At 36.1% G+C, this 12718-nt stretch overlaps 1 protein-coding gene across 4 annotated transcripts in view; it reads left to right on the top strand.

Moving 5' to 3' along the window:
- Positions 1-12718, top strand: part of LOC137627682 (zinc finger protein 160-like) — a 130647-nt gene that overhangs the window by 102476 nt on the left and 15453 nt on the right. Inside the window, exon 14 of one of the 4 annotated variants that reach the window (XM_068358889.1) lies at positions 8517-10251. The exons of 2 other annotated variants lie outside the window; for them this stretch is intronic. In XM_068358889.1, coding sequence (XP_068214990.1) covers positions 8517-9745 — 1229 coding nt within the window. In that variant the 3' untranslated portion in view covers positions 9746-10251. Of the gene's footprint in view, positions 1-32; positions 212-8516; positions 10252-12718 lie in introns of those variants that run through there. One more of the 4 variants, XM_068358894.1, reaches the window with a different exon arrangement.

Genomic DNA, 12718 nt, shown 5'->3' with positions numbered 1-12718 from the left:
ATATAAAATTTATACATTTCTGTTAATTCCAGAACTAAGTCATTGTCTAGCTGGCTAACTGAAACTGAATTAATAATCTGTAAGTGGTTGAGATGTTGGTTCTCTATTTCAAGTTTAAAATTTTATAGCTAGAAGTCATAACCACATTTGTCTTTGACAGTGTCCTGCAACACAGTATATAGTTGACATTAAAGCATATTGATGGATGGAAAGTAAAGTTTTCATTTACATTAAATAACCAAGTCATTTAAATACAGATAGATAAATAGTCTTATATGTTTTCCATATTTATTTAAATATCTTCTGGTAAGCAGCCTTGATGTATATTTTTTTTTTTTTTTGTCACAGAATTTAGTGTTTTATGAACATAATTTCGTGGTGCCTCTCAATACTATAAACTTACGAGGTTTAATAAGAAACACATATACTGTCGTCCGAAGTGTTACTTTTACTAGTGTCCTTTGCTGTGTCAGGGAAATATGTATGTCAGTCTACGTATTTCTTGTAAATCCTTTCATTATCATCTAACATTCGTTTACTCTTCTATCTCTATACATAAGTGACACATCTAGTTCGCGTTTTTAAACAAGATCTTTAGACATTTGTTTTGGAGTGACTTACAACATCCTTATTAGCCCATATGCATTTCTTTCTGCATTTAATCTTTATCTGTGCCCTTTGGTCTGTTTGACTTTCTAAGCTTTGTCTCGATTCAGTTTTCACCTCTCATTTGAGAAAATTTTTTTCATGTTACCTCTGTAAAAGTGTAGCTATGTAGGGGTATATTTAGTAGTAAATGTACATGATTTTGTTTCTCTTTTGAGGCTCTTTAAAAGTAACGTGGCTTAGAAATTCGTGAATTAACCAGAACACCATCATGAGCAAATTCCATCCTTGAAAAACAGTAAAACAGCAGTCAAGTGCTATGTAGGCCAATCAAAATGATATATTTCATGTTTGTATGTATATGTATTTTATTTCTATGAATGTCCCCTGATGTTCTTATTGCCACTTCTCTAGAAGCTGTTATACCAACATTTATCCATAAAATATTTAAGATGTTAGGATTTTGCATCTTCTTTCCTTTCAATAGGCATATGCCTATAGTAAAAAATTATACTTTAGCAGTGCAGTAAAGGGGCACAGAACGCGACTGCCCCATTAAAACAATGTTATTTTGGGGGTTATTTCTAATTTCTGCTCCTATTTTGCTTTTCAACCATTTTTTTTCTTTCATTTATAAAACCATTTTAAAGAATAACACAGAGCTATGAAAAACACGTCCGAACGTTCACGGGTGCTAACAAGGAATGATTGGAGAAGGTTAGGTAGTGGTGGTGGTGGTGGGGGGGGCCAGTAGCTGTAGTGAATGACACCTCGTAGTAACGGGAGATTTTGAGGAGGGGGAAGTCTAATTGGAAAGGGATCTCTAGTAGTGGTATCACTCGCCCCAGTTTTAATACCGACACGCTCTAGGGGTGAGCGAGCTGGATATATTCCTAGCATTTCATGCAACTTTTTTCTCTGGTATATTTAGCAGTATTTATAACTTTGAAATGGTGCTTTAAGGAGCATTTCACGGAGCGACACAGGTTCCTTTAGAAATAGATTTTTCCTTCGTCAAAATCCCTTTTATGCTCTAAAACTTGTACATGGGAAATTCTCGTGTCATTTGTATTTTATTTCACTGTTTATGTATAGGAGTCACTTTCAAAGATTACTTCTTTCACATTGAATTTTTTTTTTTTTATTATTATAGTCAAAAAGGCAAAAAGTGAATGTACAGATTATAGCCTATAAAATTCCCTATCTTTTGCTGTTTACATGACAAAATAGTAGTAGCAATTTTCACCAAATATTTCATTATTTGGGAAATCGGTCTTCAAAGTTTTTTGTAAAGATTTGTTGACTATACTTTAGTAAATTCATAATTAGGGCATTAAGGGTAATTTTCCTCACCACTGAGAATCACAAGGACATAATCATCTCATTCTGTTGGTTATTTACAAAGCAGTGTTGAGCCCCTTGCCTCTAATCCAGAAATATATACTCTACATGTACCAAATGCCCACACATACGTAGGACGTTTCTTGCACAATTTATTCTCGTTAGCATACTTTCTGGACAAATTTTCTGCTCTATTCGTATTTAGTTATTGTTTGAAACTTTTCTGCATCTTTCTCCATAACCTTAACATTAGAATTATGAATATATAAACAAGCTGACAAAGAAATACAGTCCTCAAAGTTTTTTCTCTTTTTTTTTTTTTTTTCTTGTAGAGATACGGTGGGTTGAAATTACTGAAGTATGCATAAATAGTGTGTTAGCTTCTAGCGTTAATTTTTCTAAACACTGAGGTTCATAAGGATGTAATCATCATATTTCAGGGCTATTTACTAAACAATGGTGAGCCCCTTCCCTCAAATCCAAAAAATATATGCTATATGTATCAAATGGCCACATTTGAGTAAAACATGACTATTATAATATTATCTCGTCTTCGTATTTGCCTGGCAAATTTGATATCAGTCATATCTAGTTGTTGTCTGACACTTTTTGCCTTTTTTGGCATGACCATAACATAAAAATTGTGAAAATATGAACAAGCAGATAGAGAAATACAATGATTATAACCTACTATGAGATTCAGGGCCTCTGTAACACGGTTTTTTGGACTTTGCTCCTTATCAAAGCATCGGATGTAGCTGAAAGTTGACATATGTATATTTTACAACCACACACAAATTTTGTCAGCATTATCAATAGCCTAAACCCGATAGTTTTAATTTTTATAGAGTAAAAATGATGTAGCCGACGCCATGGCCAGTGATTACGAGCCAAGAGTTGAAAACATTCATTACGTAAGCAATGTAAACATCTTTTGACAAAATTTTGCCCCGCCCATCCACCAGACACCCATTCACCTTGTTCCATCGGCTCTTAAAACCATAAGTCAAGAATGGCTAACATGATTCGGAATTGCCCCCTTGGTTGCAAAACTGCATTTGTCTTACGACTTGCAACTTTATACAGTCAAGAGAAAGCCCGTGGCCATATTTACTATAGCCTGAATAGGTAATTATTCAGTTTTTAGTTTAAATCCAATATTTAAGGTCTGATTTGTATTTAGCGTAACATGTTTATAATACTTGTAATGTCATTCAGGCTTTTGAACATTTCCATTAACTATTCACTATGCCACCAAGAGAGAGAGAGATTGTATGTAAACAGTCTTTATATAACTATTTTTGTTAAAATAAGAATTTTGTGCTAAACTCTCCATCAGACCAACGGATCATCCGATATAATTTTTTTTTCTTCTTCTTAGGCCGTACGACCATATATGTTTTGGGCATGACTGCATTTTGTAAATAAATCAGAAATAGTTTTAAAAGTTTTGTTTGTACATCTAATGGGAATTTATAGAAGTAAAGTGAACATAATTCATTTATCCTTTAAAATAATTACTATATGTAGCAAAACAAATAGTAGTAAAGATGATAATGCAATAAAGGAATGATACCATACTTTATCTTTAGCTTCAACATCGGCAATAACATACCCAGTTGCCATAATTTGTTAGCTTAATGAAATAACCTATCATCTAATGTTAAACTTAATTGCTGAGGAGGCTATGGCTTATTGCACAGTGAAAAAAACATTACAAAAACTTTATGAATGGCGGAACGATACATAAATGTGGGTGGGGTATCTGTGCTAGCGTAGTAATACAGTGATACCTCGGTACTCGACCATAATCCGTTCGAGATCCGTGTTCGACCTCCGATTTGTTCGAGTACCGAATTTTTTTTCCCCATAAGAAATAATGGTATATATTCTATTCCGTTCCCAAGCACTCGAACAGGCCCAAAATATTAATAAAACGTGTACCTAAACAACAATAATTATCTAAATGTGTATGAAATTGGTCAGAAAATCCTATAAAACAATTTTAAACCATTTACTGTACTAAAATAAAACAATTTTAAACCATTTTCTGTACTGTAGTGAACATACCTTTGAGCAGCGGTTCGATGGCATACAGGGATGGATGTGGAGAGGATGGAAGGGGGAGGTTACTGCTTGGAAGGAGAGTCCCCTTCCATGATGTGGCGGGGTAGTTCTCCTTCAGGAGTTGTTTCTCTCTCCAATGAAAGGGTGGGCAGATCTATTTCAGGGGTTTCTTCTCTTCTTTGTCTCTTCTTTGGAGGAGAAACAGGCTTTGATGTAGCAGCTTTCTTTTCTTTTGTGAAAAACTGGTCTATTGTTAATTGTTTCTTCCTCCTCTGCAGTATTCTTCGAAAATGATACATGACACTATCATTAAACATATGCACTGCCCGGTTTGCTACTGCAATTTCTGGGTGGTATTTTTCAGCAAAAGCCTGCACATCTGCCCACTTGGAACAAATTTCATTGATGAGAGAACTTGGAACATCCTCCCTTACCTCATCCTCTTCTGAAGATTCCTGCTCCACAATCAGATCCTGCTGCTGTTGTTGTTGCAGGTGCAACAATTCCTCCACAGTCAACTCGGTAGAATGGCTTTCTACAAGCTCATCAATATCATCCTTGTCGACCTCAAGCCCCAAACTCCTGCCCATGACAACAATTTCCTCAACGACATCAGTGTCATCAGAAATTACAGGGGTAGCAGTGCTTGGACCCGCCTCTGGTTGGAAACCTTCAAACTCCCTCTCTGTGACACATGATGGCCACAGCTTACGCCAGGCAGAGTTCAATGTCCTATAGGTCACACCTCGCCAAGCTTGGTCAATCATGTTAACAGAGTTGAGGATGCTGAAGTGTTCCTTCCAGAATTCCTTTAGGGTCAACTTCGTGTCACTGGTCACTTCAAAACACTTTCTGAAAAGGGCCTTGGTATAGAGTTTTTTGAAGTTTGAAATGACCTGTTGGTCCATGGGCTGGAGTATGGGAGTAGTATTGGGGGGCAAGAATTTGATTTTGATAAAGCTGTATTCTTCTTTCAAGTCATCCTCGAGACCTGGAGGATGTGCAGGAGCATTGTCCATAACCAGAAGACATTTCATTGGCAAGCTCTTTTCAATGAGGTAAGCCTTAACCTGGGGGGCAAACACTTCGTTTATCCACTCAGTAAAGAATTGTCTTGTGACCCAAGATTTAGTGTTCGAGCGCCACATAACTGGTAGTGCACTTTTACAAATATTATTTCGTTTGAACACCCGGGGGTTGTCCGAGTGGTACACTAACAAGGGTTTGATCTTGCAATCGCCACTTGCATTTGCACACAGCAACAATGTTAGCCTATCTTTCATTGGCTTGTGACCTGGCATCTTCGTCTCGTCCTTGGTAATGTACGTATTGGCTGGCATTTTCTTCCAAAATAACCCAGTCTCATCACAATTAAAGACTTGTTGTGCGATCAAATTTTGTTCATTTATGTACCGATCGAATTCCCCCACGTATTTATCGGCTGCAATTTGATCCGAACTAGCTGCCTCCCCATGCCTAGTAACACGATGAATACCTGTTCTATTACGAAACTTTTCAAACCAACCCCTGCTCGCTTTAAATGTAAATGAATCACTTTCACTGGTACTCGGACTTTTCTTCACTAATTCTTCATAGATATGCAACGCTTTTTCACAAATGAACGCTTCACTAACACTTTCCCCGGCCAACTGTTTTTCTTTAATAAATATTAAAAGCAACTTTTCCATCTCCTCAATCACTTGTGGCCTTTGCTTAGTTACCGCCGTAACTCCCGTTGCAACATTCGCCTTCTTAATCATTTCTTTATGCTTTAAAAACGTAGAAATGGTCGACTTCGCCATTCCGTATTCTACCGCTAAATCGGACACTCGTACACCATTCTCATATTTCGCTATAATTTCCTTCTTCAACTCGATCGTTGTTCGCACTGTTTTCCTCTTCTCCTTCCCCTTAACACTCATTACTTTCTTGGGACTCATTATGAAAGCTAAAAAAGCAATTAAAAGCACTGAAAATCACTAAATCACAACGAATGCTGATCGCGCGTTGTCTGAGTGACGCTCTCGAGAGAACTGATGCTTCCCGAACAAGCGAGAGTGGCCGAGATGGCGCGATCATCACAAAGCCCATGCGGTCGTCACGTGTTCGGCTGGTCGAGTACCGAATTTTTGGTCGAGCACCGCAGCAAAAATTTCTCGAAAATTTTGGTCGAACTCCGAATTGTTCGAGTATAGAGTCGTTCGACTACCGAGGTATCACTGTACTACTGTAGCAGTATAGTGCCGCAACAGTAGTATAAATGAATTAAATGTTTAGGCCAACTGCTGGGATCCTTGAGGATCATTTAGCACTTCTTACAACTACTCGAGAAATGAGTTTTTACATCCAGAATTTAAATTTTCTGATCCAACAATGCCCATGATAGCCTTCAGTGTTATCCTGAATTATATCCGGGCCAAAGTGGGTGGAGCCTCATGAAGTCATCATTCTGACGATAATTATTGGTGAAGGTTTAAAGCCAAAATACGGTACCGTGTATTTTTTTTTTTCACAGTAAATAGGTACGTAGGTAGACAATAAATAAAAATTGCTTGACATAGGATATAGCAGTTATCAAATCAAGCTTGTCTACTACGTTTTTGAAAATTACCAACTATTCCCAACACCTTGTCAATCTGATTGCGACCTATAAAGTAGACTGTAATTTCTTAGGAAACTTATTTGGGAGTTAGACTAATAAAAATAATCGAAGTGTTTTTGTATTTATTAACATATTTTGTTGATTTGTTCATTATGACAATTATCAGTGGAGAGGTTTCAGAGTTCATAAAGGTGTACTGCTTCGCTTTTATTTCAACTTTTGTGTCATTGTTGGCAGAGGTATAGCCTTCGTTACGTATAGCCAATCATCGATCGAGAAAGAGGGAAGAAATGCCGTCATAAGTTACGTAACGAGTGCGTTCGAAACCTTTTCTCTGAGTAAGTTGGCCCGTCTTCAAAAAACGTCACTTTTACATTATAAGTACCAAATTTATTCAACCTACGTAATGCAGAATACAGTCAAAATTTATGTGTCGATATAATGTGCATTCTGAAGAAGCGTTATATTTATGAGATTCATAGATAAAAAATTATTGCGGAAAAACCGTGTTACAGAGGCCCTGAATCTCATAGTAGATAAGCTTTCAGCATACTTTTACCTACCATATTATTGAGAAACATAGAAATCTTAGTTTATATTGCCTATTGCCCACAATATTTCGTAACCTTGGGGTTCCCAGAATGTAATGACCTGAACCTAAGGAGGTTTTAATACACACACACACACACACACACACACACACACACACACACAATCAGACTTCACCATTCATGCGGACTAGGTAACAGACACCCAGCAAATAAGGAAAGCATTGAATAACAGATGTTGTCGTAGTGAGTATCCCAGACTCCCTATATCCTTATATACTTTCAAATATCAGCCTTCAAAGAAAGACTAGATGCAGGAAAGCATTTATATATATAGCACCAAAGAGAAAGGATGAAAAGCCATTATTCTGTAAGTGATTGAAAATTCACTGCTCCGTCTGAACTTACCCTCCCTTCTTATGTAACGGAGTATGCTGTGCTATATATTGTCTAATAAATCTCATTACTTTATTGTGTTTTCATTTAAGGTTATTCACAGTTATATAGATGTGAATGCATCTTAACTGCAAAGACAAATCTTTATGTAAGACCAACTACAGCATGTCTTATTCAGTTCTGTAAGAGGAAGAGTAAGTTGAAACTGATATTCTTCTATAATACTGTAATGAATATTTGCTTCATCTATCTAGACTTTTTCTGTGATTATGTTTGTATAATTGTTAATATGTACTCAAATATTGCTTTAGGGAAGGTCAGGCCATTCCCACAGATATCAAATTTACTGGTAGCAAACCCACAAATGGTAAGGTTTGATTGGAGATACATATATATATATATATATATATATATATATATATATATATATATATATATATATATATATATATATATATATATATATATATATATGTGTGTACATCCATCTATATGTAAATGAAATTAGTGAAAATGTTGAGTTAACTTTGTTTTCATAATTAATAGATAAAATTAAAACCACTAATATTGCAAGTACAAAAAGGTTTGATCTGTTGAGTTATATAAAGTAAGACGCATTGAGAGATGCAGGTATTTTTCTTCAATAGTTATAGTTTTACACACCATACTAATGTTTCTCTTGATAATTACCAAATTAACACTGCTCTTTCCATAGCTTTGCTTTAGGAGTGCAATTTTTGTATATAAAAAACCTTTACATTGAATTTGTGAATTTTCATTTTCCGTCCAACATTTGTGAATGTGTTTAAAGTGAACTTTGTATTCTATATTCAATGGATGAACATGATTATATATACACATTATTGGCAGCTGCTCCCCTGCTGATGCCTAAAACATGTTGGCCAGCCGGTAAATGATCACTCCATAGTGTATCTGATGGTGGACTCTTCTTGCAGAATATACGTTGAAGGCTGGATTGGAGCAGGGGAGCAGCAATGCTGTGGATAAGGAAGAGACTCTCGATTCCAGTGCTGGTAACAAGACAAATCGCAAGCGCCTACGTAATGAACATGATACCAGGTGGATACGACAGGAGCATCGGTGTTCTGAGTGTAACATTGTATTCAGTACTCGGAGGAAATACGAATTGCATTACAGCCACATCCATCTTGGTGTTGCCCCATGGCAAGGCAGCCACCAGTGTGAAGACTGTGGAAAAGTATTCACGCAGAAAATTACTCTTAAGGTTCATCGTATGTTTAAACATGGTGCCCCACGACGTTTCCGATGTACTAAATGTACTTATGTAGCCCCAACAAAGGAATATCTAAAAAGGCACATGAGAGTACACTCAGACGAAAAACAGTTTGTTTGTCGTGAATGTGGAAAAGGTTTGAAGACGGTTGAATCATATAAAAACCACATGGTTTTGCACACCAATGAAGGACGTTTCTTCTGTGACACTTGCCAAAAAGCCTTCAATCATAAAGGAGCCTATTTTGATCACATGCATAGCCATCAGGAAAAAAGAAATTTTGCTTGCTATTGTGGTGCATCTTTCAAAGTCTACAAGCATGTTGCTCGACATATCCGTGCTGTTCATCTCAATGACAAACGTTTTATTTGTGATATTTGTGGCACCCAGCATATGACAGGATTCAATTTGAAAAATCATTTGAAAAAGCATAGTGACATGCCTTATCTTCCATACTCATATCAGTGTACTGGATGTGAAGCTAAATTTCGTGGTCATCAAGGTCTTGAAACGCATGTGAAGTTGGTCCATAATTTAAAATCACTAGAAGATGCGGTAGAGGAAGCATCAGACAAACAATTGGTAAATCCACATCCAACTCGGCGCCCTACCAAGTATCACTTTTCTTCCATATCTGAGGATGTGTCAAATGAATCCGTAGAAGCAAACAAAAAAAGTCAAGAAAGCTCGATTCATGTTAGTTGTGAAGAAGACTATGTATTAACTGATATGAAGTCAGGGGATCAAGAGGAAGTGGTGTACAATGTATCGGAAAGGGAATTAGACTTGAATTGTGATGTTAGTCAAGATTTTATTGTCGCCAGCAATGATGAACGAGAAGTCATTCACATTTATTCATGTAATACATGTAGCGCAATTTTTGCCTCCGAGAGCCAGTGTCAAGAGCACATGATTAAAGCACATAGTTAATAGGAATAGATTACAGAAAATGCTGAATTATTTGTTTGATTGTACTTGATATGTTATAAGTATTCTATTTGAAGTGATTAGAGGTAACTAAGGCAATTTTTTTGAAAATCTGAATAAAACGTTCTGCTGGTTATTTACAAGTTTTACAGTTTACTTTGTTTGCAGATACAGTTTTCATTGCTTTGTGGCTAACAACAGTTGCTTTATGACTTGCACTGTTGAGATATAACTCATTCAGTGAGATTTAATAAATTTTTTTATGACAGTCATTCTCTTAATTCTTCAGGAAAGATAATTGTTTGGCATATTTCTGAAAGCCCAATGAAATGTTGATTACTTTGTTTTAACTTGAGATTGGTTGTACATTATATTGAATTATATTAGAATTTAGACATATTTTGGTTTAGAAATTGATAATGCTAATGGTAAATCTGTTTGCTGACTAACAAAATATATCAGGGACTGGTAGTACGTGTGATCCAGGTTACTATTATGCTCTTTTTATTTTTGGGGGGGGGGGAATTGTGTAAAAGGTTGTATAGTTGTTGGGCTACATTATCCATAAAAACAAAAAAAATTACATAAAAGTTGACTATTATAAAACCACCTAGTTACTATGTAACCTTAGTAAGCAACCCTGTGGCAATGTTAATACAGGAAGTCAAGATTTACCACATTGTTCTTGCAATATATTTGTGGCTTTTTTATTTTAAAGAGTGTGGAGAAAATTTTTTTTGTATTTTGTTGTGGCAAAATGGAACAGTAAAAAAAATGGACATGAAATCACTTGTTGAGAGGTATGAGTGTATTACAGTACATGTTTTGTCTTTTTTTTTAAAGAGAAATTCAGTTTGTTTATTTTTAGAGAGAGTAATGATGTCATCAATAAAAATCTCTTCTAGTTTTTTAGTAAAACATATGACCTGTGAGGGTAGATGTCTTGATATTTTTTCCATTTAAAACATGTATGGCCCTAGAGAAAGCAATTAATTAAACCTGCTATATTTTTCAAAGAACATTTCTGCGTTTTGCCTTCCAGACCGTAAGGATGACTGATAATACAATAAATTATAGATTTGGAATGTTTGGCTCATTATTCTCACATGCTCAGCACAGTAGTACAGTACCTAAGTACCTAAAAAAGGGATTTGGACAAGGGAAAAATCTATTTCTGGGCTCAACCTGTGTCGCTTCGTGAAATGCTCCTTATACTGTATCACCATTTCTAAGGTATAAATACTGCTAAATATACCAGAGAAAAAAGTTGCATGGCATGCCAGGAATATGCCTACGTTGCTCACCCTTATAGGGTGTCGGTATAATAACTGGGGCATGTTAAAACCACTATCAGAGGTCCCTTACCAATTAGTCTTCTCCTTCCTCAACATCCCTCGTTACTACGGGGTGGCGTTCTCTACGGCTACTTCCCCCCCCCCCCCCCCCCCCCACCACCACCACCACCACCACCACCACCACCACCACCACCACCACCACCACCACCACCACCACCACCCATGTGTAAGTGGCACTGACTTCTCTCCTTTTTCATTTTAAAGAAGTATTATGTTATATCCATTTCTTAGTTAGGATACCTTGATTTGGAGAAAGGGTTTGTGTATTGCCATGATCAGGATAACTATACTAGTCAGGGCCACCAATACTAGGTTGGTTTGCTGTGAGCATCAGACTAAAGTCTCCCATCACCAGTCCACAGTGGCCAGCAAGGTGATGAAAATTGGCCAAACCCCAGAAATAAATAAGGACATGTTCTAGGCTTTTCTCCTGCAGTGGACTAGAAATAGCTACATTGGTTGTTGCTTTTGTTAATGTTATATCAAAGATATCTGAGTCACCCAGTAAATTTATTAAAAAGACAACACACTTCCCATGTATTTAGAGATGTTTGTCAGCAACATTGAAACCACAGTACATTTTTCAGAATTTTAAATCCTGGACATTTATTTGAAATAGCATGGTAAAATCTATGTAATTTAATTCATTAGACTACTAAAAACATTAAACACAACATTTTATATGCATGAATATAGCAATTAGATTTTGAGCGAGTGTACGATTTTCAACTTACTTAGAGAAGTAAGCATTACGATATAAATGGGAGAGTAAGGTTTTGATGTTGAAGTGAGTCTGAGGCACAGGTGTGTCTTTGTTTGTAAAGGGAAGTAGATGCAAAACTGTTGAATATCAGAAGGAAATAGTGTGAAGATGCTGAAATTTACCATTAGTGTATACTGTTGACTGAAATTATAGAGAAGCTGCAGAAATGAATGAATGGCCTTGCTATTTTTTGTCACTGGCAAAAGTAGATATAAGCAACAGTAGGCTTACAATAGTACCGTTAAGTGAAACCCAAGAAGATAAGGCATTGTCATTGTGTAATGAATTAGCCCTGCAATAGGTAGTAAATGTATATTGCACCAGAAGGCATGCAAGATAAATAGTATAGTACATGTAGAGGATTTGGAACTAAAAATTAGAGCTAATACAAGCAAAAACTTTAATATATTGTATTTATATTACCAACACACTCGGAAACGCAACTTTGGTTGTGCTTGAAATAGAAAATATTGCGTTAAGATACATTTTTCCATAGTATATGAAAAGGATTAAAAGGGCGAGTTACATGGAAATATGAAAAAATGGTATAAGCAAAAATATGACTTATGTACATGGTATATTCATTTGGGAGTAATATACTACAGGTACTGTACATAATAGGGGGAAACAGTTTATAACAAAAGTGTTGTTTAGGAGGCAATTTTAGGGTTGGACTTCCTGAATGCTGGGTAGGGAGAGATGAGGAATTATTGGAATGGAAATGCCTTCATATTTAGGAAGAAAGGTATAAATGAGTAAGTCGTTGCCATGCCTCTATGTATAGATAACAAAGTTATTCCTATCCAATAACCCTCACTGATACAGTAATATATATTACTGTAATATAAATTATGTACT

This window comes from Palaemon carinicauda, chromosome 35 (assembly GCF_036898095.1).
Source record: "Palaemon carinicauda isolate YSFRI2023 chromosome 35, ASM3689809v2, whole genome shotgun sequence".
Lineage (NCBI taxonomy): Eukaryota > Metazoa > Arthropoda > Malacostraca > Decapoda > Palaemonidae > Palaemon > Palaemon carinicauda.
Note: the sequence above shows the minus strand (reverse complement) of the source record. Positions and strands in the feature narration are given on the sequence as shown.